Genomic DNA, 24845 nt, shown 5'->3' on the forward strand with positions numbered 1-24845 from the left:
ACAGACTTTCCGAAATACTAACAGAAATGAAAGACTTTGCTGTAACCGCACTGGCATTAGTAGTACATTTAACATTAGCTCAAATGATCTATAGGGAATTTTAATAATTAATCATGAATATGATTAATATTTTGCATATTACAGTTACATTAATTTATCGAAACTGAAACTTGATCGATATGTATATATGAATAACCAATCACAACAAATTATAATTCCTCATTCATATATCAATAATCTTATTTCAAATCGAAGTTATGGGATAACTTTCAATGGAATTAATTTAGTTATCAAACAATCTGTTTGTCCAGCAAACATTAACGTAAGATTAACTTATCAAATCTCAAGTAAAATTATCCTTCTTACAAACGCAAGAAAGAGTATTTTTTCTGGCCTTGAAAAAAAAAAAAAACTCGCTGTGTTTATAAAATTAGGTTACTTCAATCGTAACAAGATAAAGCATGTAGCTTGGATCAACAAATCATTGACTTCGTAAAATGAGCATTTAAGACAAGATGCAATCAAGGATATATGGAATTTTAATAATTGGACTAATAGCCTACATCGAACTAAGGAATACAAAATACTACAATTTACACGAGTAAATATGTATGTACAGGACACGTAAACAAAATACAAGACTAAACGAATAACGAAAATGAGAGAGAGAGAGAGAGAGATCGGACAATGAGAGAGATGAGACCGGAAAATGAGAGAGATGAGAGAAAGTGAAACTAACATGTGCGATCAAAGAAAGATCACAGTTAGGCAAAATCACAGACCAGGTAACCTTTGAGAGACAACAATAAATCAGATTACATTAAAAGTTCAATAAACTTATCTTGCAAAATGGTTCTCTTGCTGAAGAACGCAGAGTCGTGCGTGTGTTTCTTTAAGAGCAGGGCATGCTCTTTCGTCTCTTCCTGGCGAGCGCGGTCGCGGGATGTTCAAGTCTCTTTAAAGTTGAAGTTGCCAGCTACGTTTGCTTCGCTGAACGTAGGGAGAGTCCGAAGACGAAAATAAAGAAAAGACTTAAAGAAAAAGAAAAACGGAGAACGCTCCCAAAAAGGGAGCCATATGGATCTTCTCGCTGACGAAGAGGATTCGTAAAAGTGCTCCAGAGAAAGTTCTGTGTCAGTCTCTTATGGAGAGGATGGCTCACGCCTGCTTCGCGTACGTGAACCAATCATCTTAGAGCATCTCGGGCGGGAAGATTTTTCCTTTGTCCTGTTTAGACACGCCGACTTGAATGTGTCATGAGGAGATGAAATTAAAGAGCACCTATTATGGCATTTAAAATGTTGTTTTAGAAGTCCCCAACAACAGTTTTGCATGCATGCAATGACAAAAAAGACTTTAGTTTTCTTATAATATGCATTTATTTTTACCTGTTTTGACCGCGATTCTCAAATGATTCGTTTAGTGAATCACTTTTCAAAACCCCGCCTTTACGTGACGCTAATCTGCGGTGATTGGTCCGATGATGTTAGCAGTGTTTACAGAGATAATACTTATTGTTTAACATGGAGTACAATGATGCTTTTATCAATTAAATTGTGTTATAATAATGATTATAGTCCACTGCTTTGTAGTTTGTAGTAAAACATTTAAAATGAGATAAGGAATTTAATGTTATGTTAGCGAGCATAGCCCAGAGTTCATATTGTAAAAGCACAATCAGTCTTTGTTTGCGTTAGCCCGAGACATAAACATAACGTTTTTACAACAACAAAAAAAAAATGCAGTTACGAGGTAGCCTATTACTCTATTCTTTAAGACAACTCCGAAAACAACGACAAACACTTCACATATCTCAATACAATTGTCATTGAAGACCTAGAAGCTAAACGGTGCTTACACAACAAACCAAACAATTATTAAGCATGCTACATAAAACATAAAAGCAACAATTATTAATAACACTTACAGGTTGTGATACGGAGGAGGAAGCTGATGCAAATACACTTAGAACTGAACCTTCCTTCAATATCAGCCGGCTCGCGAATCCAAGTTTGATTGCATTTAAGTTGGTAAAGCAATCGTCTTCAAAATGGCGCGAACAAAGCACAAGGCTCGGACTATACTTCTGTGGTATAGTTGCATATATGAATTGTAGCCACTTAGTCTTCAAATGCTTCAGAACACAGCGTCTCGTCGCCATGGTGTTTTCAAGTTTTCCCTGGCCTTGGAGCGCAGTAAGTGGGCGTATCGTATTCAAATAACTTGACAAGTTGACGTCATCTAGTCAGACAAGTTGACGTCATCTAGTCAGAGAAAAAGCTTCGGTCTTCTAACGATTCATAAAAATGACTCAGAGTCGACTCTTACTTTTGAAAGACAATAACTTTATATACAGTGCACTTTCATATTTCAAACTTTGCAGGATGTTTTTGTTCACTTAGATCTATGTTACACACTACATGAAAGGTAAATTTCAAAATTCCATAATAGGTGCCCTTTAAGAAGATTTGCTCACGACATATGAAATGTGTCGCAATGATACAAATTACTGCAGTTGGTTATCGAAATTCAACTCCGTTAGATTGAGAGAATTTCAACGATATCACACACATCATATGAAGATAGGAATACAATACATAGGAATGCAAAATTACATAAGATGCATATTACAAGCATTTTAAGGTTCGTTCCTTCAAATACGTCATAAACGGAGTGAATATAAACTGGGAAACACACAGGAGTATATGAAATATGACATGCTTACTGTATATTCTAAGTTTAATGTTCAAAGTTTGTGTATGTGTGTGCGTTGGAATGTTCGCTCCCCGTTATCTCTTGCAGCGGAGCTGGATGAGCTGCAGCTTGGGAGTCATAAAGTTTATGACCTAGCCCTGAAGATTCGATTCCAATGGGAGAAACATTCTTCAAAAATACATTTCAGAGCCACAAACACACACTAGACGATCATAACTAAGTGATATTCAACACTAATCAACATGCATACAGGAAGCTCAGATACAAGTCTGAGTTACATACATTAAAAGGATATTTCTATCCTAAGTTAAACACAAAGGATGTTTGTGTGTGTGTGTGTGTGTGTGTGTGTGTGTGTGTGTATGTGTGTGTGGGATGACTCCTCAGTCTCCCTGGGGTCGTAAAGCCTGGCAAAGCTTCAGGAAGATGTATATGATTGGACCGCAGGGTCGTAAATGATGTAAAAGAGGCAACCTAAACCCAGACCTGGTGACTCCATACTGGTAATTTAGATGCTCAAGAGTCAGGAGGTTAAAAGCTTTAGTAAGCTTTAGCAAAGAATGTGTTGGGAAGGAATGTGCTTAGAAAACACAGAGAGTCTGAATTTGTTAATTCAGGCCAAACGAATGAATGATTCAAATAGCCCAGTCGCTACATTGCCTTTAGATTAACTTTATATTTTCTTACCTGGCTGATACTTCTAGCTCTGACACCATGCACCTTGTCACCTTCTTCGCACGCCGTCTTCATCCAATACATTGGAAATTGTCACATCTAGGGTTTTTTTAATAGCAAAATTTTAACCCTTTACATCAGTTTAACGATTGATAATTAAGTATAGTGGAAAATTATACAAGTTAAGTTAATTAAACGCAATACAATAGTTTTTTGGTGGTAAAAGAAATATATGTATATATGTTACTTTAACAAAGAAAATTTGGGTGAAAAGAACAGTGCCACAAAACCAACATTTTGAGTGTAATATATAATTGTATATTTAAAACGACATTAAAATGATTGTGATACTGCATTATTGTTGGCCCTTGTTCAACAGGGTGCTTTCGAGAGAATGCAGCCATGCTGCCTAGGACTGACTTTGTTACATTTTTATTTTATGACAGGTTTACACACTCAGAACTGTTACATTACATATAATTAAATAATTGCTGAATTCTTTGAATATTTAAATAGTAGGTGGGTTCAATGGAGTATAATCAAACCTCATGTTTAATGGGATGTCCCTTTTTTCTGTACATATAAATTAGTTTAAATCAGTGAAGGAAGGCAAAAAGCTGAACGCTGTACTATAGCTTCGAAGAGGCTTTTGATGAGTTAACAACAGGGCCAGGCTACATATGAGGATATAATCAATTCTGGAAAATGTTTGACAGGAGCATCATGGAGGAAAACAGTCAACAAATCCAGTATTGCTTTCCAAACAACAGTTTGTCATGTTTCAAAGAAGTCAAACATGAAGCGGAATATGTAATTTTGTACATATTCATTTCATTATTATCCGTGTTTACTGTGTTTCTGAACCTGCTGGTGATCATCTCCATCTCTCACTTCAAGAAGCTTCACACTCCAACCAACCTGCTCATTCTCTCTCTGGCTGTGGCTGACCTGATTGTGGGACTGATTGTTATACCTTTAATGGGCATCACATTCATAGAATCATGCTGGTACTTTGGAGAGACATTTTGTTCTTTATTTTTATTTATTGCTTTTATGGTTGTTTCAGCTTCTCTTGGTAACTTAGTCTTTATATCTGTAGATCGTTACATTGCTGTGAGTGACCCTTTGAGATACACAGTAAGGGTCACAACTGACAAAATTGTTTGTTGGATTATTATAAACTGGCTTTGTTCAAGCATATATTCTATCATTATCTTATATAACACTATGTTTAACCCAGAGACACATAACAGGTGTTATGGAGACTGTACAGTTTCTTTTAAACTTGAACATGTTGTCACGGATCTCATAGTCACTTTTGTTGCCCCTTCTTCTGTAATCATGTCTATATATGTGAAAATCTTCTGTGTTGCGAAGCATCAGGCCAAGGTTGTAAATTCTGTCACAGGTGTCAGCAGGTCACAAAGAAAGGCAGCAAAAACTTTGGGTATTGTTGTAATGGTTTACTTTATGTGTTGGATACCATACTATATTGTCACTCTTATTGAAGGAAATGAGTCATCAGTTGCATTTAACATAACATGCTGGATTTTGTACATGAATTCCTGTATGAATCCACTTATTTATGCACTGTTTTATAAATGGTTTAGAATATCAGCTAAACACATTGTGACTCTAAAAATATTAAAACCCTCATCAGAATACTTCAGTCTTAATGTATAATTTTTTTTAAAGACTTTATAAGAGTTTTCCTTGGAGAGTCACTGATCTGATATAGCCTATTCCTTCTTGTTTTCTTGTACAGTATTCATTACTTTGTATTTGAGGATAAGTAATGTTGTACATCAGCAGGTGAAAGTTATAAAGTCCCTGATGAAGGTTGGTTAATTCATAACATTCATAGAACCACTGCAAACACAAGTTGTTTCTTTTTACATCAAGATTTTACATGAAAATGTACTGACTTATATGAAGGAAAATGTGTATGGTGTGCATTTCTTTTCTTTTTTAACCTCTTTGCAGTTCACTTACTCCTAAAGGGTGCCAAGATTGTGACAGTTATTGTTGTATTAGTATTATTGTACTATATGTAGTGTCTCAATATGAAGTCATGGAACCTGCCTATGCAGTGATTATACAAGAATTAGAAAAATGCCGTTTAAAATAGCTTTAGAAGTAGTATGTGACAGTGTTTGAAATGTCAACTACCAACATGATTGTGTACAAATGTTTTTCTTAGTTCAACGTCAATGTAATCAAACAGGGCCAGACTTGTTAAAAAGTAGAAAACATGAGTATGAAAAAATTTAAGTACACATCACATTAAATCATTTAAATTGGGTCAATACATAGAAGCACAACACCTCAAATGTATATCAAGTAAATATATTAAATAAATATAAATTGAATTAATAACTTTACACACAGACCTGGCAGAGTGTTTCGGTCCAGAAATCTTTGCACAATATTTTGTCTTAACGCTGGCAGAGTGTCTGATATTCTAAAGAAAAGATTTAAGTAAAGGTTTAAGCTAAGTACTGTAGCATCTGTTTCATTTATTAGTTTTTATTCTTCTGTTTCGTCTGGTTTTCAGTCTTTAGAAGCCCACAGAGAATCCAAACATTCATAGCACACGTTTTGACACTCAAATCAAAACTACTCAGTTTCTTAACAGCATCTGTTTTTTCAAACTCGTGTAATACAACAATATGTGAAGCCTCTACCACATCAGTCAAAACTCACATTTCTATGGTGTTCATGTTGCAATAATGAAGGCCCCAAAGATGGTGGCATAAATATTTGTATTTCAAAACAAGTTAAATTATTTAAATGATATGTCATCATCACATCCATGTTTTTTTATTCTTTTTAGTTTTTAATTAAAAACTAAAATTACTCTCGATTACTAGCCTGGGTTTCCCCATGCTGCCTTGTGCGCAGCGCGATTTTATTCACGCTGCTAGGCAGTCTGGCTACCATGGACCAGATTTTCGCCTCAGTTAGGGAACCAATCACAGAACGGGGAGGGAGCAGCAAGACGATGACGACATCTATGCGACACACCGAAGCAGTTTGTTTATATCTATGGATCTAACATGAGACGTAAAAATATATGCATATTTTTAGGAACACATCTACAAAAATATGCCTGTATTTCAAGTTGATAAAATAATTTAAAATCAACATCAGTTTATTTGTGCCCACACGCCACGCCCTCCCAGGATCTATAACGTGCTACCTAGGCTACTTTCACTTTTAAAAAATTCTTCACAACCGCGCGCGCGTGATCTGCTTGCAGTTGTCGAGATGGATGCTGAGGAGTTGAAGAAAAGAATAGCTAGTGGAGATTGTAAAGTTGTCGACAATACGTCATCAAAAATAAAGTCCAGTGTGTGGGAGAAATTTGGAGTTATCTGAAGAAAATATTGTGAAAGGCTTTGCTGCAAACATTTTCGTGTTGGATAGCCGCAAATGTGGAACTTCATCCCCGAGGAAGCACGCAGAAACTGTGGCAAGAAAGCAGTTCTATCGAACGGTATTTTTCATATTTAACACTGTGTTAAGTAACTTATGTGTGGTGTGCAGGGCGTGTTTGAACCCAAAATGGTCAGATGTAGGCTAGACGAAATTGCGTGGCATATAGTGGTGTAGCCGCGTCTGTTCGATTGGTAAAATGTTATAAAGCTACTCAGTTTTGTGGTAACGTTAGCCATGTTCTTCATGTACCGGCCTTTTGACAGCTTCGGCTGAAGTTGTCCTTGTGTTAATTGTCGTGTAATAACTTCTGTATGACCTGGCAATAAACATTTTTGTAAGTGTGTCTATAATGTGATAGTCTAAACTGATTTTATTTCGGGTGCGGGTCGGGTGTCGGTACTATTTTAAGCGGGTCGGGTGCAGATTTTAATTAGTGCTGTTGACGGATAACGGGTCGGGTGCTGTTTTAAGCCCTGCGGGTACGGGCGGGTGCGGATACAAAATAGGACCGTGCAGGACTCTGGTGTACACATAAATCTCTGACCCATCGTCGTCTTCTTCTTTGTTGAATATCTGTCGCTCTACATACGTCATCTGGTATAATTGAAACGATTGGCTATGAGCTACGTACAGGCGCATTTGATAGACATTTGTAGCGCCCAATAAACGGCTCTGGGCATTCGTAAACCACGCCTCAAATACGAGAAAATGCACATGTGGTTCCCAGACCACGTCTCAAAGAGAAAGTGGTCTGACGTTAGCCAGGCTACTCGATTACTCCTGTCTGCCTTGCTCTCGATTGCTCCTGGATTGCCTTGCCTCTCAATTGCTTGACAGGATTGCTCCTGTCTGCCTTGCTGCTGGTTTGTGTCTGTAAGCTCCGTATAGCTTTCTGTTTTGAATCTTACTATCATTCCTTGTTTTTTATATTGCTAAATATAACTTACTCATAAACATATATTAGATATTTTCTTATATTGCCTATCACATTAATCTGACATCACTAGATTTTAACTAAATTGTCATCGCTAGCACAACACGCTAGTATCTAGCTTAACCTGCCATCCGTGCTTGCCGTCTTTTTTCTCGCACGTTTTCACGCCTTTTATGAGTCAATCAAACAACTCTGGTGAGTAGGATCAGTCAAACACGGTGAGTAATGTCTTCTGTTATTGTCACTTGCACTTCATGTCACATGTATAGTATAGCATTCTCTGTCAGCACTGAGGGCTTTACATGTGATAAACGCAGGGAGATGGTCAGGCTGACGGAGAAGATTTCATAACTACAGACATACATCCAAGCTTTAATCAAGGATAGTAAGAATGCAAGGGCTTTAGATACTACTTTGGATGCGACTAGCTTAGTGAACTCTGTACATTGTTCGGTTCTGGCTGTAGAGCCCACGCAGCAGGGCAACTGGGTGACCGTGAGATGCTAGTCACGGGACAAAACACCGCTCTTCCGTTCTGATTACCATAACAAATAGATACTCCCCACTCAGTAAAACACCCACTGTGAATATTAAAAGAAATATCTGATCATCCTCCATAACGCGGTCACAATTTACACCTCTTATCATTAGTAAACTGTTGCATTACCAAGGCAATGACTGATGCATTTATATTGCATTCCAAAGAACTTCATGTCACTTACATGTGACATGAAGTGCAAGTGACAATAAGAGGAGAAGATGACATGACTTACCATGTTTGTTGACTGATCCTACTCACCACAGTTGTTTGATGGACTAGTAAAAGGCACGAGTGTGCGAGAGAAAAAATAAATAAATAAAGACGGCAGGTACGGATGGCGCCCGAGAAAAAAAAAAAAAAAAAAAACGCATTTTAAGTCAAAATGTTAACACAATAGTGCATATTTGACCATTCAATTTTTGATATTATAGGGGAAGCCGAGCTTCCTTTGCAGTCTCAAAGAAATCCCCACTGATATATATATATATATATATATATATGAGATGTGACCCTGTAATTGCAGCTTCCATGTCACCCAACAGATGTAACTATAGCCTGTATGTCTGACAGCACAGCTAACATGAACAGCTAATGGTAAAACAAAATCTATAATGATTCCTTGGTAAACTTCTAGTCATTTATTGTGCATGCTACCTTATATTTACCAGTTGTTATTTTACCCTAATAAAATTGAGATATGTCATGCATGGGATTGGTAGGCTACCATAGGGTTTAACCAAAATCTAAATGTAGCAATCAGTAGCTATGTAGCTACCTTATATTTTCCAGTTTTCAGCTCAGCAACCTCGGTTTTGCATATCTAAGCTACCCGTAATTTAACCCCCTGAGGTCGGCAAACGCGCCGGCACGTTTTGCTCGATTTTTTTTACATAGCAGCAAAATAGACTTAAAATACTCTGTCATTTATGGTCATACAGACTTAAGAAATATAAAAAAATAAACTGTTAAATGTCTACTTTTTTATGTTTCCACTTACAAGCGAAACAACTTTTTTTTTGGAGCACGTCTCTAAACTTAAACAAAACTCAGCGAATACTATTCACCCAGGCATGAGCAATATATCTTTATAATCATTCAAGTGTGTACTTTTAAATGATCTAATTCAAAACTAAATCAAATATTCTCTGTTTATGTAATCTGTATGAAAAGAGAGAGATGTTAGTCGCTCTCATTTCAGCTTATTAATGTGATCCCGCCCACGGAGAGCGCGCGCTATTCAAACACAAATGATATGAGGCAATCCATGCAAACTGTGAACGCCCCCATATCAGCTCGAGAAAACACATCAAGTTTAATCAGATCATTGTACTTGTGTACTTGTTATCTCGCGGCGCTGTGAGGAATAATACTATCGTAATTAGCCTGGGTTTCCCCATACTGCCTTGCTCGCAGCACGATTTTATTCACGCTGCTAGGCAGTCTGGACACCATGGACCAAATTTTCCCCTGAAAAAGGGAACCAATCACAGAACAGGGAGGGAGCAGCAAGACGATGACGACACCGAAGCAGTTTGTTTATATCAGACTCGACGTTACCTTCTACCCTCATGTTTATCTTGCACAAACGGTAATATTCGCTAAACGCCATCGTGTACAAATAAATCTTTGACCCATCGTCTTTTTCCTCGTCGAATTTCTGTCACTCTACATACGTCATCTGGTATAATTGAAGCGATTGGCTATGAGCTACATACAGGCGCATTTGATAGACATTCATAGCGCCCAATAAACGGCTCTGGGCATTCGTAAACCACGCCTCAAATACGACAAAATGTACACGTGGTTCGTTAGCCAGGCTATATCGTAATAATAATAATGGAAAATGTACCTCAGAAGTGCTGGTATTTCGAGGAGCAACGGATCCAGCTGAGATGAAGAATACTATAGTAAGTTTTTTCATTCTCAAGTGAATCGTTTCTGTGTGTGAATTAATGAACGGCAGAGATGTGCACTGTTTAACACAGCTCGCAAAAAGACGGTTTAAATTTGAATCGCGTTTCTGTGTGTGAATGAATGATCCGCTTTTAGCAAACTATATTGCTATACTGAGATGAGTAAAAATCGACTGAAATATGTTGAAATAAAATGTATTTGTATAAGCAACGTATTAAACTGCAAATTAACATTTATATTCCCTGTCATAAAAACTATAGACCAATGTTACAGACGTTACAGACATATGAAAGACAATTGTTGAGATTCATAGGCTGATTCTTGATGTCTGTGTGTCTCTTTTTTGTATAAGAGAAACTTTTTAGAAATTATTTGGATTACATTGTAAAAGTTAAAAATATTATGCCGTAAAAGGCCAGTGCTGCTATAATTAATAAAGTAAACCTAACTCATAAATTGGACTCTATATGAGTTCAGTGATTCAGGTCAAATGATTGTGAAATAATGATTATGTTAAAACACAACCAACACCATCAGATCACCTTTTCTATTTGATCATCTGGCGGTTATAACTCAGGTACAGCAGCCAAACAAAACTTAAAGTTAATAATTTAAGGGTCCAAGAGCCCAACTAAAACAATGGTGACTTAAATTATGGTTTTCTCCTGCTTGTTAACATCAGTTATCTTCAATGTTGGCAATAAAAAAAGAATTCTTAATTCAGATATTTTTGTTTAAAAATTGTTTTTGTACATTTTACTCATTTTAAATGGTTAACTTTTAAGGAATTAATTTAATTATTACTCAATTCTAATTTGTTAAATTGAATCAATAATATTGCTTGTAATCTGTTGCCACAATTTTATTGAGTAGATATAGCGTATTCATTTTTACAGAGTTGGAGAGATAGATGGGAAGGTGAGTGTGTGAGAGAGAGAGAGAGAGAGAGAGAGAGAGAGAGAGAGAGAGAGAAAGAGAGAGTAAAGAGAGAGTAAAGAGTAGAGAGACTAACATATGGTGACTGTGACATTTAGATTTGTGTATGAGAGAGGTAGATGGAGTGAATGTGTGAGTGAATGCGGGGGTGAGTGAGAGTGAAGGGGATGGAGAACTCTTATTTGTACAGGAACTTTGCTCGTCTATCTTTCTGAGTGGCAAATCTCTCAATGACCCTTGTGTTGAAATCTGGAATGTCCCGTGTGAGTTTTTTCTCTATAGAGAGCATAGCCAGAGCGTTGAGGCGATCTTGTGACATCGTGTTCCTAAGGAAAGTTTTTATCCTCTTTAAAGTAGAGAAGCACCTCTCTGATTCTGCTGTTGTCATTGGTGTGGTGATGAGGATCTTGAGAAGACTTACAGTTTTGGTGAATGTGTCTTGAAGGTTATTTTCCATTACAACCTGAAAGAGAGCCAGTGCACCACTGCAACCCTGGAAGTCCTCATTTTCATAGATCAGGGACAGTTCTGTTTTAAGTCTGGCTTTGTCCAACATGGGATAGGCATCCACCATGGTTCCTAGTGCTGAATCTGGGAACTTTCTGCTGTGTTGTGGGAACAAGTCTCCTTGCAACAGAGTGGCACTGATGAGATGATTGGTGAAAGAAAACCTCTCCTTGGCATGGCTCATAATGGTATCACATACCTATGCAATGATAGCCTGGGTTTCCCCATACTGCCTTGAGCGCAGCGCGATTTCATTCTCGCTGCTAGGCAGTCTGGACACCATGGACCAGATTTTCCCCTCAAAAAGGGAACCAATCACAGAACGGGGAGGGAGCAGCAAGACGATGACGTCGTCTATGCGACACACCGAATTAGTTTGTTTATATCTATGGATCCAACAATGGCAGCAGACGCGAAGTTAGCTTTCGATGCAGCCTTAGATAGTGTTCTAAGTAGTTTAGAACGCAAGTTTATTTCGTCTTCTTCCTCGTCGAATTTCTGTCGCTCTACATACGTCATCTGGTATAATTGAAACGACTGGCTATGAGCTGCGTACAGGCGCATTTGATAGACATTCGTAGCGCCCAATAAATGGCTCTGGGCATTCGTAAACCACGCCTCAAATACGAGAAAATGTACATGTGGTTCCCAGACCACGTCTCAATGAGATGTGGTCTGACGTTAGCCAGGCTAATGCAATGATACATAATTGTAGAAAAGTAAGCACATAAAACAGTAAGTTTTCACATTTCTCAGTTCAACAATACAATAAAATCAGCATATTCATAGCAGTTACAATTTTGTTATGAACAAGTAAGTTTTATTAATTATAATTATAACACACACACTAGCTGTCATTCTCTTATCCACTCAGTCTCTCTCACACACACACACACACACACACACACACACACACACACACACACGCAAACACACACACACACACACACACACACACACACACACACACACACACACACACACACACACACACACACTCTCTCTCTCTCTCTCTAATAAGCTTTATTGGCTGTCTGTGTCACTCTCACACATACACACCATATACACAATAATTAATAAAAGCACAAATGTGGAAAAAAAATCATATAATTTCTGCATTCTCCAGTAGATAGATATGTCTAATAATGACAATTCAGAATACAAAAATGTGCAAACGAACACGAATACATATAGGCTAATAGAATACAGAAATAGAATTTCTGTTACTGCTTACCTCTATTGCCAGATGGTGTTGCGTTTCTTCTCCCATTGCCCTCCGTTTCTTCAGGGGTGGTTCCTGTACAGGTCCCCTATACTCCTCATCCTCAACTAGAGAAGGAACGGAGTCCCTGATCCAAAATAAGTTTCACAAGTCACTGTCCACCCTGAAATTACTGTATCAGAAACCAACTTGCTGGAGATATAAAAATAATTTTAATAAAACTGTATTAAAATATGTGCTATTGTTGTGTTGGGCCTAGTCAATGTTATCTAGATTCATCACAAATAAATTCACTAGTCTAACATGTTGGCGAAATTGTGATATTTATGATAGGTTCTATTGTGCTCAGCCATGTGGATTTATGTTTTTATTGTTTCATAAGCATGTTTTCAGCCAATATGCAAAATCATAGCCTACCTGATAGCCTGTATGCTGTGAGTGAACCTCTGGGTGATCCCTGCGATGAAGACAGAGTCTATGTTCCTCTTCTGCAGATGGTTAAACAGCATGTCTACATGTGGCATGATTTTGAGGAATAACGCCAGGATGAAACAGAAAACCTCATCTTCCAACATTCTCATACAACCCCCCTCTCTCTTCGATATGGCATCAAAGTCTCCTCTGTCTCGAATGGTTTGGAAGCACTTAACCAGTTCATCTTTGTGCTCGTAAACTGTGTTAACCGCACAACTGTGGAAGTTCCATCGCGTTGTTGAAGCACCTGGAAGTCTGTGTGCCACCACTTCATCCAGCACTGCCGTTCGTTTGAATGACTTGGAAAAAAATGTAGAAAACCCCCCTACGTCTGAAAAAAACTGGCCGATCTTTGGGATGTGGGATGTTGCCTGCTGCATAATGAGGTTCAACTGATGCGCATAATAGTGAACGTAGTATGCACTCCCGTAGACGTCTTGCACTTTACGCTGCACTCCACCTGTAGCACCCCTCATCACTGCGGCACCATCATAGGCCTGGGCAATTAATTTTCCCTCTTGTCCCGCAGGAAGGATGGTGCTCAGCCTTTCCAATAATGCAGTGGCAATCGTATCAGCGGTCGCATTTGGAAGCGCAATAAACTCAAAAAAGCGTTCTTGAATGTTGTTGTGGCCATCTATGTACCGTAGCACAAGCACAAGCTGACAATGAGTGCAGATGTCGGTTGTCTCGTCTGCCTGAATGGCAATATAGTCCGACTGTTTCACCTCTTCCAGAATGCGGTCTCTGAGAACTGACAACATGCAGTCTAACAGTTCATTTTGCACGGTCTTCGAAGTGCCTTTAAAAACAGTGGCGTTCTCCAGGTGCACCTCCAACTCACGGTCGATTGAGGCCATGAGATCAATTAGACCCAGGAAAATGCCAGGGTTTTCTGATGTGTCACTCTCATCGTGAGCACGCAAAGCAAGTTCAAAGGCACCACAAAATTTCACGGCATCAATGATCTTTGACAAAATATGCCGATTCCTGTCCACCTCCTCATTGTGCCTTCTTATGGCAATGCGGTGTCCCTCATCTAGCTGTGTGGCTATGCTAATTCGGCCCAGCATGGCTAGCTTCACAGAGTTGTCCATATACTCTTGCCCGTTCATGTTTCTTAATGCGTTCTGACATATGTTTCAGGTCTGTCACCCCTGTCTGTGTCCACGAGCTATCACAAGCACTTTCCTAGGCCAGACCTACAATTTCCACAGCTTCAGGCGAGGATGGAATATAGTGCCCTCCGCCTGAGACAACAGATCCCTCCTCAGAGGAATCTGCAATGGCAGAGCTATCAGGAGTGAAATTAAGTCCGAAAACCATACTCGGGCCGGCCAAAACGGGGCTACCAGAAGAAGACTGATGCCCTCCTGACGGACCCTCTCCAGGACTCCCGGGAGCAGAGCGATTGGGGAAAAAGCATACAGGCGAAGCCTTGGCCAGGCCTGTGCCATGGCATCCAACCCCAGCGGAGCTGGATGAGTGAGGGAGAACCAAAGTGGACAATGGGACGTCCCTCGAGACGCAAACAGATCCACTTCCATTGGTCCAAACCTCTGCCATATCAGCTCCACCACCTCTGGATGGAGTCTCCATTCCCCGGGACATATATTGCTCTTATAGATAATATTTTCCCTTGGGACCATAAAATAATCTGATGCGCCAATCTGGATAGAGGGCGCGATCTGAGTCCCCCTTGTCGGTTCAGATACGCTACCACTGATGTATTGTCCGAATGTATCAAGACGTGATAACCTTTGATGTCTGGGAGGAAGCTCCTCAGAGCCCTGAACACAGCCAACATTTCTAGGCAATTTATATGCCAAGAATGATGATGGTCCTGCCACAGACCCCTGGCAAAGCGACTGATAACCGCTCCCCAGCCAGTGATGGAAGCGTCTGTCAAAATGGTTTTCTGGTAACATGACGCCCCTAATACTGGCCCTTGGGACAAGAATAGGGAACGAAGGCATCTGCGCGTAACCTTTATTATACGGAATGGATTCCCATTGGGGGAAAAACCCCTTGGCTTTGAGCCACCACTGAAGGGGCCTCATGTGAAGAAGGCCCAAAGGAATTATGTTGGATGCCGCTGCCATGAGGCCCAGCAGTCTTTGAAATTGCTTTACAGCAATTTTTTGATGGCCTGGCCTAGCTTTATCCCTGACACCATGGTCAGGATGGATTCGATACGTGCTGGAGACATACGTGCCTGCATCGTAACCGAATTCCATACCACGCCCAGAAAAGTAATTTTCTGAGCTGGTTCTAACACACTTTTCTTTGTGTTGAGTCTCAACCCCAATTTCTGAATGTGGCCAAGAACGACATCTCAATGCCGAACTGCCATTTCTCGAGACTGGGCCAATATGAGCCAGTCATCGATATAGTTCAGAATACGGATGCCCTGAATCCTCAGTGGAGCCAGAGCTGCATCTATACACTTAGTGAACGTGCGGGGAGAGAGTCCAAGGCCAAACGGAAGAACCCTATATTGGTACGCTTCGCCCCCGAAAGCGAACCTCAGGAACCTCCTGTGACATGGAAGGATGGAGACATGAAAATAGGCGTCTTTTAGATCTATCATGACAAACCAATCCTCGGATCTGATTTGATTCACGATGATGAGAATAGTGAGCATCTTGAACCTGAATCTCCTCAGAGAACGATTCAACTGCCTCAAATCTAAAATCGGCCTCAGCCCGCCATCCTTCTTTGGAACTATAAAGTACCGGCCTCCCTGTCTGGTAGGGGAACAATTTCTATGGCCCCTTTGACCAGTAGAGTATGTACCTCTTGTTCCATAACCCGAGCCTGTTCTGGAACCACTGCAGTCGGTACCACCCCAGCAAACTTGGGAGGTCGGTGACCGAACTGCAGTCTGTACCCATATTTTATAATATTCAGGACCCATATATATAGATATATTCAGAAGGCGTTGCCATTCTTCTACAAAATCTACTAAGGGAACCAGCCCTTCGAAACTGACCTTGGGTTTTTTTCGAGCACTATTCTTGACCTCCTGAAGCGCAGGACCGACAGGAAAAAGTCGAGAAAGATTTTGTGACCATAGTCGGTGCCCTGTTGCAAGCTTTTGGGGCGAACGCCACGGTGTGCATTCGCTGGAAATCGATGTGGCCCGAAGCGCACTTTACGGCGGGATACAGACATCGATTTTCCTGAGGGCTTCCCCAGAGGGGAGGCTCTTTCGGTTTCGTTCTTGACACCCTGAAGCGGAGGACCGGCAGGGAATAATCGAAAACAGTTTCCGATGTGCGGACGCGAACACTGCCTGGCCGCAAGCCTTTTGGGCACTACAGCGTGCATTCGCTGAAAACCGATGCGTCCCGAAGCGCACTTGATGCTGGATACAAGCATTGATGTCCTGAGGGCTCCGCGGAGGAGCAATTCTCGCTCGTCCCTCCACGGGGGGGACAGCCATCTTCGTCTCGTTTTCGATACCCTTAAGCGGAGGACCGGCAGGGAAAAATCGAAAACGATTTTCGAAGTTCGCTGCTCATCATTTTAATTCCTCAGAATTAAATGCAGCCAAAAACACTGGATATAATAAGTGAAACACTGTCTGGATGGTAAGCTGAATTAAAATATCTAACTTCTTAAAGTCAGATAATATATTCCATCATTTTAATTCCATAGAATTAAATGCAGCCATAATCCCCAGACTATGTGTATATATATATATATATATATATATATATATATATATATATATATTATAATTATTAATTATGTTATGTTTTTCACTATTGATGTTTCAGAGTTTCACGCCTTCATTGCTGAGCACTTTTTTTTCTGCATCGTGGCCGATTTGTAGAGATTTTATGTGTTTTTGTCAATTTCCCATTCATTTCCTATGGTCGGTCATTTTTGACCGAAGAGCAAAAGTGTGATTAATTTTTTTATGACCACTTAGCCTGCTCGAATCATGCCTTAATTTTTTTGTGTGTTCACATACCTAATGCAATGCCATAAAAGTCACCAAGTTTCGTAACATTCCGATGAAGCTGTGATTTTTAAAAATTCAAAACAGATTTATTTTTAATCACAGTTCATTGGTGTGTATGTGTATAAAAGTGTGTTTGTATGTGTGTGTGTGTGTGTGTGTGGGTGGGTGTGTCTGTTTTGCACTCTTGATGTTTTAGAGTGTCACCCCTTTATTGTTGAACACTTTTTTTCTTCATCGTGGCCGATTTGTAGATTGCACACACACAAATTCTCCGAATTTTTGTCAATTTCCCATTCACTTTCTATGGTCGGTCATTTTTGACCGAAGAGCACAAGTGTGACTATTTTTTTTACGACCACTTAGCATGCTCGGAAATGCTACCAAATGCCATAAAAGTCACCAAGTTTCGTAACATTCCGATGAAGCTGTGTTTTAAAAAAATTCAAAACAGAAAATTTTCCGGTCAGAAATGACTGAAGATGCTAGACCTCCACCCCCTCTCGTAAACCGTATAGTCAGTACGAACAAGTTCAGAAAAGGGACTTTGATCCCCAGGATAGTGATGTATGTCTCGAGACCACTTTTACATGGTCTTGGTCTTGTCTTGGTCTCGGACTTCTCGGTCTTGTCTAGGTCTCGCCGTTTAATGAGATGTAGCCTAATATATGTTGTCAGTGCTGAGAATTTTCGTGTGACTCGTTTCGCCTAATTGAACAATGTATATCTTATTAGTCCAGTGGTAGAACTTTCGCCAACCGTGTCAGAGGTTTTGGGTTCTAATCCGCACTCATATAGTTTTTTTTTTTTTTCTCGTATAGTTTTTTTTTCTCATCAAAACCGATTATGTTCATCAGTGGTTGTATATCAAGCAGGGACACGTTTGTGTGCATTATGTTTTGTGATTTCACCAGAACGGATAGAGAGTATCTGCAATGGATTGAAGCCATAGACTGTAAAAAATAGATTGAAGTGCGCGTCCGAGTGAAGACAGTGCGGCGTGTGCGCGAGCCACACGAGAAAACACTGTATCCGCGCCACTGATCGCAGCGGCAACGAGCACTTTGATCACTTGATTTAAAAAACACATATCAGTGACATGATGGGTTTTAACTTCATTCAGGAGATTTTGGGTAACTGCACAACTGACAGATGACTTTGAGCGCACTGCCAACGGTGTGTGTGTGTGTGTGTGTGTGTGTGTTGTTTGATTACAGTATTGTATTTAAGATGGTGTTAGACTAAATAAATGGTCTTTTAAATATCATCTGCATATCTCCATTGTGTTGACTAAACATTAGGCCTAATCCAAGTTAATAATTGTGTATCTTTAATTTGATGTTACGATTTCATCTACACATTAAGTATAATTTCAATTGGTTACATATTTCTCATTCTTTAGACAGTTGTTGGAGGAGCAAGATGGTGTTGGAGGTGTTTGATGTTTTGTCAGATGAACCAGTCAGTACAAGTCATGTCAGTCCTCAACAGTACACAAAAGTTAAGGGAGTCTCAATCCTCTAATAGTGCAGTAACAGCCGTCATGCAATTGCTACACATAGTTGATCTCACCCAGTCTGCAAAAACATTTACAGTGAGCTCACAGTCACACACATGACATGGTCTGTCTCTGTATTGTTCTGCCTGTGTAGTTGAAGTAATACCGTCTAATATGTAATGTAAACTGCGGCTGAACCCTATGCTGCTGTTCTTGAATTCATACAAGTTATTGCTTAGCTTCAACACTAGTCTGTTTTTTTTCCCTCTGGTCTCGACTTGGTCTCGGTCTTGGTCTCGACTTGGTCTTGGTCTTGACTTAGTCTGTCTTGGTCTTGGTCTTGGTCTTGTCTTGGTAGTGTCTTGGTCTCGGTTTAGGCGGATTTGACTACAAGTCTACCCGAGGATTTAACCATGTCTCTGTAATGAAGAGAAAATCCAAGCTGTGCAAGGTGATAAAAGTCATTTAGAATAAATGTCTTGTTTACCATTGACCACGCTGATCAGAGCCATCCTTAGCGGCAGCGAGTCGTCTCCATAGTGAGTTTCCCAGCGCAGCAATTTCAAGTTTTGATGATTCACTACACCTCGACGAACATGCAGCAGTCGTTGACAGACGCTATTAGCAAAGTGTGTTGGAATCACAGGCCGAATCCAATCATGCCGTAATTCCAGGGAGCCCCTGGATATAGAATAATCGTAGTTTCGTTCAAATGCCCGCACATCCGGCCGAACCTGGGTCGCAGACCAATCAGCCAGGCGGGACTTTAGAGCAACTAAAATACCACAGCGCTTTCCTCATCTTCTGCTGCGTTTTCGTCGATGTACAGCACTGGGCTGTCGAAGTAGAAAAGCCGGAACAGACGGAACAGACTAATATTTAGAAGGGTTTGACGATTGTACGTCCGCAAAGTTGAGATGTTTGAATTAAAAGCAGAAATAAAAACAGCAACAAAGCACACATACTAGGACACAGACGGCCTGCCACGCACACCGGCACCATCTTGAGTACAGATACTCCCCAGTCTTCAACCAATGCTTGGTTATAGCATTAAGTTCACCACCAACAACAACACATATTCAAAAACAAATATTTTAGCAAAATATATGTATATTTTAGTCAGAATTACAGCGCTCATATTCTATTGTGCTCTGTCTGTGTGGTGCGCATGCACGCGGTGGCGCTCGTTCATGTACATGCAAGTTTAGCTTTCAGACGGCCCGTCCACTCTTGACAGAAAAATATAAATATTTGCTTGATTTTCAGTTTTAACTTGAGACAGTTTTAAGAACAGATAATGCAAAGTGCTGTTATAAACTTCTCTTAGCGCACAGTTATCTGCAATGTCTGTCAGTGCAGCGTGACTTCTCACTTGAAATGCAATGTAAGTCGGTTTGGATAAACCTGTCTGCCAAATGCATAAATGTAAATGACTGCTGATACACTTACAGCAGATGTGACAAAGTAAATGTTCTTTTACTTTATACTGACACCTATTGTTTGGTTATAACATTGTGTAAAAACAATTTCATGTCTCTCTTTTGTCTCTTATGAACAGCAGTTTCAATGCTAAAGTTGAGATTATTAAAAGAAAATAAGGTCCCACTTTATATTAAGTGGCGTTAAGTACTATGTACTTACACAAAAAAAATAAGTACAGTGTACTTATTGTGTTCATGTTGTATTGTAAAACACTTTTGCTGCTATTGAGGTGTGATACGGGTAAGGTTAGGGACAGGTGTGGTGGATTGGGTAGGTTTAAGGTGTAAGGGAAGGGTCAACTGTGTAATTACAAATGTAATTACATAAATTAATTACAGCTGTAATTACATGCAGGAATTTTTCAAATGTAAGTACAATGTAAAAACATGTAGTTACACAATAAGTACATTGTATCAAATGATTAATTTCAATGTAAGTACATGTAAGTACTTAGTACTTAAAGCCACTTAATATAAAGTGGGACTGAAAATAATTATGTCATTATGCAGCGTCAGTGTGGCCTGTAGAGGGTAAGTCGGTCTGATCCAGACACTTTATAAATGAAAGGACACTAAGGAGATCAGAACAAACTCCTAACAGCAGGAGACTCACTCATGGCCTATAAGACAGAGGATCATGAGACTCAATACTGCTTTCCTGCCATCAACTCATCATGTGTCAAAGGGAAACGCTCCACACATGAATACAATATTATGTATGTGTTTTTTTCATTGCTGTCAGCATGGACTGTGTTTCTGAACCTGCTGGTGATCATCTCCATCTCTCACTTCAAGAAACTTCACACTCCAACAAACCTGATTATTCTCTCTCTGGCTGTGGCCGACCTGCTTGTTGGACTTATTGTTATGCCTGTGGATGCCATCAAGCTGATTGAGACGTGCTGGTACTTTGGAGACACTTTTTGTGATCTGTTTATGATAATCATGGGACTGCTTATCTCAACATCTATGTGTAATTTAGTTTTAATTGCTGTTGATCGTTATGTGGCTGTGTGTCACCCTTTACAGTACCCACAGAAAATCACCACAACTAAAACTTTAATAAGCATCTGTGTCTGCTGGTTTTTCTCCTCTACCTACAATATTGGCTATTTAATTAGTGGCAGATATTTTGAAAGTTCCCAAAGACCAGATGTGTGCTATGGAAAGTGTTATTTAGTAATCAGTTTTTCATTGACATACACAGACCTGTTGTTTTCATTATTGTTTCCTTGTGCCCTTATTATAATTTTATATTTAAGGATATTTTATGTTGCACATCAGCAAGTGAAACTTTTAAACTCTCTGATAAAGGGTGGAAAATGTGTAATGGAAGGTTCTGTGAGGAGGAAATCTGAGAGAAAGGCTGCAATGACATTAGGAATCATTGTGACAGTTTATCTGCTGTGCTATATTCCATACTATGTATTGTATGTAACAGGGACTATAATCTCTTCTGCCACGGTGACATTTCTAATATGGATTTTGTATGTTAACTCAAGTCTGAATCCTCTTATCTATGCTTTATTTTACCGCTGGTTTAAAATATCAGTTAAACACATCTTAAATCTTAAAATATTGGAGCCATCTTCCTCTCTCATAGACCTTTATACAGATTATGAATAATTTAACCCTCTATTGCATAGCGTTGCCATATGGCAACAATTACTTTATCTTAATTTTTTTTAAAGCTGTGATATAAAATCTATGTTTTTACAGTTAGTTGTGAAAAGGGGGCTTTAACTTTTAAGAAAATACAATTTATGAGGTCACATGACCAGGATATCCTGTTTGCCAGTCCTTTTTGCTCATGGACATTGACATGCAAACATCACTGTCTGGGGCTCCTGAAGATAGCCTTTTATTCAGAATTTTGGAAAATTTTCATCAAATAAAAAGATTAAATCAGTATCTGGGGTAAGTAAACTTAAATTTTTTAACATTAAATTCAGTTTTGATTTTATAAGTTTTTTGTAATATGCTAAAATACATTTGTTGCCATATGCCAAATATGGAAACGTCCTGGTGCATTCAACCTAATGGAGTCCCATTGACTTACATAGCATGAAACTACTCTGAGACTATGTTTACAACTTTTGCTTATATTTTAAAGGTAAAAACATTAGACCTTCAACAAGCTGTTGTGGTGGGGAAAAATAAAAGAGGGCCCCAAAGCTTTGTCCCGCCAGATCCTGTCCGCAGAGACCGCACAGACCACTGGCCCTTGCATGCATCTGAGAAGGGCAGATGCAAAATGCCAGGATGCAAGGGCATTGTAAGAAGCAAGTGCTCCAAGTGTTTAGTTTTCCTCTGCTTCACTGACTTTCACAAGTCATGAAGAGAATTAAATGAAATGAAACAGCAAAAAAAAAAATGACTAAATGAAATGAAACGAATGAATAGTGTATTTTAGTGAGACAGGTTCCAGGTTCCTGGTTATTATTACCAGACATTTCAGATAACTGTTGAAATTATATAATGTTTTTACTGTATAAATGTTTGTTTAAACATTTCACTAAGTATGAGATGGATTTGTTGAGTCTTGTTTTAAATAAAATTAGTTTTTTTTTTTTATTTTTTTTTTTTTTATGGTACTTTCCACGATTGCATATTGTTGCCATATGGCAACAATTTACCAACGACCCCCCTTTAAACTTTTTTTTAGATTTTTTTTATATATATCTGTTATTTAGCTCATGTTAAGTAATAAAAACATGCAAAACATTTTTTACAATGTCTAATTAATAATGCGTGCAATAGAGGGTTAAAGACCAACATACTATACTTAATTTTAAGCCATTTATTTAAATGTGTTTATTTCTTGTAATAATTTTTAATCATATTTTTAATCATATATATATATATATATATATATATATACATACACACACACACACACACACATACTGTATACACACACAAGTCCCCATTGTAGTATGTGTATTTTGTTTGTGACTGCTGATACACTTACAGACGATGTGACAAAGTAAATATTATTTTACTTTATACTGACATCTATTGGTGTGGAAATAGCATTGTGTAAAAACAATTTCATGTCTCTCATTTGTCTCTAATGAACAGCAATTTCACTGCCAAAGTTGAGATTATTAAAAGAAAATAATTGTCATTATGCAGCATCAGTGTGGCCGCTAGAGGATTAGTTGGTCTGATCCACACACTGTATAAATGAAAGGATAGTAAGGAAGGATAGCAGAACAAACTCCTAACAGGAGGAGACTCACTCATGGCCTTTGAGACAGAGGATCATGAAACTCAATACTGCTTTCCTGCCATCAACTCATCATGTATCAAGGGAAAACACTCTAAATATGAATACAATATCATATATGTGTTTTTTTTCATTGCTGTCAGCATGGACTGTGTTTCTGAACCTGCTAGTGATCATCTCCATCTCTCACTTCAAAAAGCTTCACAATCCAACCAATCTGATTATTCTCTCTAAGGCTGTGGCCGACCTGCTTGTTGGACTTATTGTCATACCTGTGAATAACATCAAGCTAACTGAAACGTGTTGGTACCTTGGCGACAAACAATGTTCATATTGAAGGCTATGAAAACAAACATAAATCACATTACATTCTAATATTGTAACATTACATCTAAAAACAAAATAATGCTTTTTAAAGAAGTTAAATTCACTAAACTTAAAAAGAAAATAAATAAAAACAAAACTGCTATCATAAAAATACACTTTTAGGTTTGACATTCTTATCTACATTTTATGTTCACCAACAACAACAAATATTCAAAAACAAATATTTTAGCAAAATATATGTATATTTTAGTCAGAATTACAGTGCTATTGCGCTCTGTCTGTGTGGCGCGCATGCACACAGTGGCGCTCGTTCATGTACATGTAAGTTTAGCTTTCAGATGGCCCGTCCACTCTTGACAGAAAAATGGAAATATTTGCTTGATTTTCAGTTTTAACTTGAGACAGTTTTAAGAACAGATAATGCAAAGTGCTGTTATAAACTTCTCTTTGACTTAGCGCATGGTTATCTGCAACGTCTGCCAGTGCAGCGCAATTTCTCACTCGAAATGCAATGTAAGTCGCTTTGGATAAACGTGTCTGCCAAATGCATGTAAATGTAAATGACTGCTGTGCTGATACACCTACAGCAGATGTGACAAAGTAAATGTTCTTTTACTTCATACTGACACCTATTGTTTGGTTATAGCATTGTGTAAAAACAATTTCATGTCTCTCTTTTGTCTTTTATGGACAGCAGTTTCACTGTCAAAGTTTATTACAACTTTATTACAAGATTATTACAAGAAAATAATTATGTCATTATGCAGCGTCAGTGTGGCCGGTAGAGGGTAAAATGAAAGGACAGTAAGGAGAGCAGAACAAACTCCTAACAGCAGGAGACTCACTCATGGCCTATGAGACAGAGGATCATGAGACTCAATACTGCTTTCCTGCCATCAACTCATGTATCAAGGGAAAACGCTCTAAATATGAATACAATATCATGTGTGTGTTTTTTTCATTGCTGTCAGATTGGACTGTATTTCT

The 24845-nt window shown here is 38.9% G+C and overlaps 3 protein-coding genes across 3 annotated transcripts; 2 read left to right on the forward strand and 1 right to left on the reverse strand.

Annotated features, from left to right (window-relative positions):
* Positions 1 to 4095: 4095 nt before the first annotated feature.
* On the forward strand, positions 4096 to 5073 carry LOC307152075 (trace amine-associated receptor 13c-like; the record flags this gene model as incomplete). Its single annotated transcript, XM_079860469.1, has 1 exon — positions 4096 to 5073. One exon carries the CDS (start codon positions 4096 to 4098, stop codon positions 5071 to 5073), a length of 978 nt encoding a protein of 325 aa, XP_079716595.1.
* Positions 5074 to 11269: 6196 nt separating this feature from the next.
* On the reverse strand, positions 11270 to 13464 carry LOC307152829 (uncharacterized protein). The gene is made up of 3 exons (XM_079861774.1): positions 13300 to 13464; positions 12895 to 13009; positions 11270 to 11859 (listed from the first exon to the last, which is right to left on the reverse strand). The coding sequence occupies exons 1-3, from the start codon at positions 13461 to 13463 to the stop codon at positions 11332 to 11334; spliced, it is 807 nt and encodes a 268-aa protein (XP_079717900.1). The 5' UTR covers position 13464; the 3' UTR covers positions 11270 to 11331.
* A 7426-nt stretch (positions 13465 to 20890) lies between these two features.
* LOC307152077 (trace amine-associated receptor 13c-like) lies at positions 20891 to 21928 on the forward strand (the record flags this gene model as incomplete). Its single annotated transcript, XM_079860471.1, has 1 exon — positions 20891 to 21928. Exon 1 carries the CDS (start codon positions 20918 to 20920, stop codon positions 21926 to 21928), a length of 1011 nt encoding a protein of 336 aa, XP_079716597.1. The 5' UTR covers positions 20891 to 20917.
* Between the last annotated feature and the right edge of the window lie 2917 nt (positions 21929 to 24845).

This window comes from Squalius cephalus, assembly GCF_949319135.1.
Source record: "Squalius cephalus genome assembly, chromosome: 24".
NCBI lineage: Eukaryota > Metazoa > Chordata > Actinopteri > Cypriniformes > Leuciscidae > Squalius > Squalius cephalus.

Bases quoted from the DNA above. Each gene is read 5' to 3' on its own strand.
- LOC307152829 (XM_079861774.1), bottom strand. From the start codon at position 13,463: ATGAGAATGTTGGAAGATGAGGTTTTCTGTTTCATCCTGGCGTTATTC. The intron at 13,010-13,299 runs GTAGGCTATGAT...ATTTTGGATCAG, and splicing joins CACAGCATACAGGCTATCAG to GGACTCCGTTCCTTCTCTAG. The intron at 11,860-12,894 runs GTAAGCAGTAAC...ATCATTGCATAG, and splicing joins AACACCATCTGGCAATAGAG to GTATGTGATACCATTATGAG.